Here is a 4,075-nt window from a genome sequence, read left to right as displayed (position 1 = left end):
CCCGGGGGAGGGGCAGGTGGCCCTGGAAGGTGGGGGGGTGGGACCCGAAACACCTGGGTGTACCCCAGCCTCTCCGGCCGACCCCCTGGGCGTGGGGATCGTCTCTCCACTCCACGGCCCCTAAGGACTTAGGACTCCGAGGCCGCTCTAGGTCCCAGACTTCATTCCTGTCCCCTGCGGTGCTTTGGGACCCCAGCATCTCCTAACCCCACCCCCCCCACCTGCAAAAAAATTCCCAGCCTCTGCAGCCGGGAGAGGCATGAGGGACTTCAACTCCCAGTAGCTCCTGCAGCGCCAGGCCTATAAAGTTGCTGCAGTGCGAGCCCAAGGCCTGCCGGGAATTGTAGTCTCTAAGCTCAACGGGCGGTGGGGGCCCGGAGGTGGGAGGGGGTGGCTGGATCTGCCCGGGGTGCCCTGGGGTCAGCAGCTGGTCAGAGTAGGACAAGAGGTGAGGCTCGGACTTAAGCTTCTTCCCCCGGCCACGGCCCTCAGATCCGGCACCCCCTCTCACCACCTGGCGCGCGCGTGGGGACGGGTCCACAGTCCCTGGCCCGCCCTCCAACCCCCATGGGCTGCCGCCCGCCGCCTCGGCTGCCACCCAGGAGCCGGCAGGGATAAGCGCAGGTGAGTGTGCCCATGCCGGTCTCAGAGCCCCGGCCTGTGCGGCATCCCCACACCTGTCTCCCCTGCCCGCTCCTTCCAGCCCATCTCTGATGTCTGGCTCCAAACCATGTGTCGCTATGTGCCCTCTCCCCACATCCACCTCTTTCTCCCGGTCCCCTCTCATGTATGTTCCCGCCTCCAACCTTCCTTCGGGACCCCTGTCTGTCTGCCCAGCCCTCCTCTGGATCCTTTTGTCCGGCTGTGCTCTCTGGCCATTATCTGTCTGTCTCTCCTTTATTTCTGCACACCATCCATTCTCCTGCTGTTTCTCTCTGAGGTCCTGCTGGCCACAGTCTGCCTGGCCCTCATCACTGCCCTCTGCCTGCCCATCTCTCACACTCCCGTGCATTGCACAGCTCTTCTTTGTAGCTGTCCATCCCAAGTCTCCGTCCCCGACTTCTGTCTGTCTATTCATCTGTCCCTCTCTTCTGAGCCCCAGCTTGCCTTCCCCATGGTCTCTTACCCATGTCTTCCCCTTCCCCTCATTTCTCCCTCCCTCGGTTTGGTCCCTGTCTCTGCATCCTGCAGCTCCATCCCTCCCCAGCCACCACCACACATAACCATCTCGCCTCTCCCTACCTCCATGCACCCCTCTCTCTTAGTCCTGTCTCTCTGTCTACTCCGATCTGGCCTCCTCTCGGTCCCCGGGGACACGCCGAGCCCTTTCCCACCCTGGGCGGTTGTTCATGCCGTTCCTGCTACTTTGAATGCTTTTCCCGACTCCAGCCCCACTGGCCTGCTCCATCTCATCCCGCAGGTCTCACGGAGCCCCCTCCCCAGATGACCACCCGCCTCCTGGTTCCTCGGTGGCACATCCTTCCGCTGTTTTTCTGAGAGCGTTGTGTTGTTTATGTGTCTACGGATTTGTTTACTCATTGTCACCTCTCAGTGGGTTGTGACACCAGGAAATGAGGGAATGCGTGAGGTGTGCTCGTTCCGGCTGGATCTGCAGCAGTTGGCGTAGTGCCTGGCATGTAGTTGGTGCTCAATGAATGTTTGTTGAAAGTATACACATAATGAATGACTATCCCTAAATTCTTTCTGCTCACCTCTGCACCCCTAATCTTTGTCTCCTTGTTTGCTCACCCCTTTATTTGTGCATCCTTAACCTCTGCCCCTTGTGGCCTTCCCAGTCTCTTCCTCCTGGTCCATTTGTCCCCATCCTCTGTCTTCTTGTCCACTCACATCCATCTCTGTCCCTTGTTTGTCAAACCCTTGTTACTGTCTTCTTGCCTGTCCACCCCTAATTCCAGTCCTCCCGTCCATTGGCCCCCAATTTCCTTTTCCTTCTCCATTCATCCACAATCTCTGTCCCCTTGTCCATCAGCCCCAATCTCTGTCCCCTTGTCCATCAGCCCCAATCTCTGTCCCTTGTCCATCAGCCCCCGATCTCTGTCCCCTTGTCCATCAGCCCCCGATCTCTGTCCCCTTGTCCATCAGCCCCGATCTCTGTCCCCTTGTCCTCCAGCCCCCAATCTCTGACCCCTTGTCCACCAGCCCCCAATCTCTGACCCCTTGTCCACCAGCCCCCAATCTCTGTCCCCCTGCCCCTCTCCTTTTCTCTCTCTCTTTCCACACTTACCCACTCTCTCCCCCATCTCGTTCCCCACCTGCACCCTCGCCGGCCCGTCCCAAGCGCAGGACCCACCTGTCACCATGTCCGGAGACTACGAAGATGACCTCTGCCGACGGGCACTCATCCTGGTCTCAGACCTCTGTGCCCGGGTCCGAGATGCCGACACCAACGACAGGTGCCAGGAGTTCAACGACCTGCGAATCCGGGGCTACCCCCGGGGCCCCGATGCAGGTCAGCACCCCAGCTGTCCCCCCAGCCCCTGCCTCTGCCTCCGCAGACCCGCTCAGCTTTCTCTTCCCTGTGGGGCTGATTCCGCTTAGAGTCCTGCCTCCATCCTGTCTGCTGCTGGTCCCCCAAAACTCTGATCTAAGGAGCAGGAGCTGTGTGGTCCATTTGACCCCTGACCTTGTGGAGTTTTGCCCTATGCCCCCCCCCCCCCCCCGTGCTGCCGCATATCCCTCCAGTTACCTTTGTGCATCTCGCATAGTGCGTGCACGGGTTCAAATCCCACCTCTCCCAGTACTAACTGGATGGCTTTGGGCAAGTCACTTGTGTGTGCCTCAGTTTCCCCATCTGGACAATGGAGACAGTGTAAGTGACTACCCCGTGGAGCAGATGAGAGACTCACATGATACAACACGTGAAGAGTTTAGCCAAGCTGGGCACACAGTGGTCATCCCATCAATGTTGGGAGGTTCTTATTAAACACCAGCTGTGTAGCAGGCCGCCCGCGAGGCCCCGGGCCTGTTCCATCGACGACGCTCAGTGACCCTTCGTGGTACATATGATCCCCATTTCCAGTGAGGGAAACTGAGGCTGAGAAGGGTGAACTGACTTGCCCCAGGTCACCCAGCTCCAAGGCAGCAGGGTTCTCAGAGCAAGGACGGGCTGGATGAGGGGCCTGCGGAAGCACGTCTGGTCCCGGGAGGCTGAGCGGCAGCTTGCCTTGCACAGGGCAGACCGCCCAGGGCACAGCGCTGAGGGGCGAGGCCCGAGGGCTGCAGCGACTTGCTCGGCGTCCCACAGCCGTAGGCGGAACAGCCAGAACGTGACCCTGGGAAGTCAGGACCAGCCTCAGGTTCAGTGACCCCCTAGGAGGACCCACAGAACTCAGAAAAGGGGTTCCACGCAGGACCGATTCTCTCCTCTCCGGCCAATGGGGGATGCAAGGCTGGGAGTGGTTAAGGCAGCTTCTCAAGGTCACACAGCAAGCGGGGGTGACCCCTGACCTGCCTGACTGTGCCATGCACTCTTTTTCTCTTTGATCGTCTCTGAGCATTTGGGGGGGACCTTGGTCCTGTTTCTGGGGGTGTACCCTCTTACAGAGAGGCACCGTGTGCTAGCGGTCAAGAGAACAAAGTCTGGAGACAGGCTGCTGAGTTCAAATCGCAGACCTGTCGTTTACTTCCTGTGCAGCCGTCTACAAGTCACTCAGCCTCTCTGTGCCTCCGTTTCCTCATCTTTAAAATGGGTATATAAAATACCCCCCCCCAAAATAAATAAAATAAAATACCCATCTTGCAGGGTTATGGAGTTTAAAATAAATAATATATGTAAGTTGCTTAGGACAATGCATGGCAAATACTAAAAAATTGCTTTTTAATTATTTTTTGAAGCTTAGCTCTCCGGGAAGATAAATTGTGACCCCCGCACCCTGACCCCTGACCTCTGTGCCCGCTCTCTCTAGACATCTCGGTGAGCCTGCTGTCAGTCATCGTGACGTTCTGTGGCATCGTCCTCCTGGGCGTCTCCCTCTTCGTGTCCTGGAAGCTGTGCTGGGTGCCCTGGCGGGACAAGGGCTCGGCCGTGGGCGGCGGCCCCCTGCGCAAAGAGCTA

The 4,075-nt window shown here is 58.6% G+C and overlaps 1 protein-coding gene across 1 annotated transcript in view; it reads left to right on the top strand.

The window, feature by feature from the left end:
* Positions 1 to 11: 11 nt before the first annotated feature.
* The window catches only part of SYT3 (synaptotagmin III), a 32,380-nt gene continuing 28,316 nt past the window's right edge, over positions 12 to 4,075 (top strand). Inside the window, exons 1-3 of the mRNA XM_014550454.1 lie at positions 12 to 624; positions 1,797 to 2,470; positions 3,927 to 4,075. Coding sequence (XP_014405940.1) covers positions 2,320 to 2,470; positions 3,927 to 4,075 — 300 coding nt within the window. The 5' untranslated portion in view covers positions 12 to 624; positions 1,797 to 2,319. The remainder of the gene's footprint in view (positions 625 to 1,796; positions 2,471 to 3,926) is intronic.

This window comes from Myotis brandtii, unplaced genomic scaffold (genome assembly GCF_000412655.1).
Source record: "Myotis brandtii unplaced genomic scaffold, ASM41265v1 scaffold601, whole genome shotgun sequence".
Taxonomy (NCBI): Eukaryota; Metazoa; Chordata; class Mammalia; order Chiroptera; family Vespertilionidae; genus Myotis; species Myotis brandtii.
Note: the sequence above shows the minus strand (reverse complement) of the source record. Positions and strands in the feature narration are given on the sequence as shown.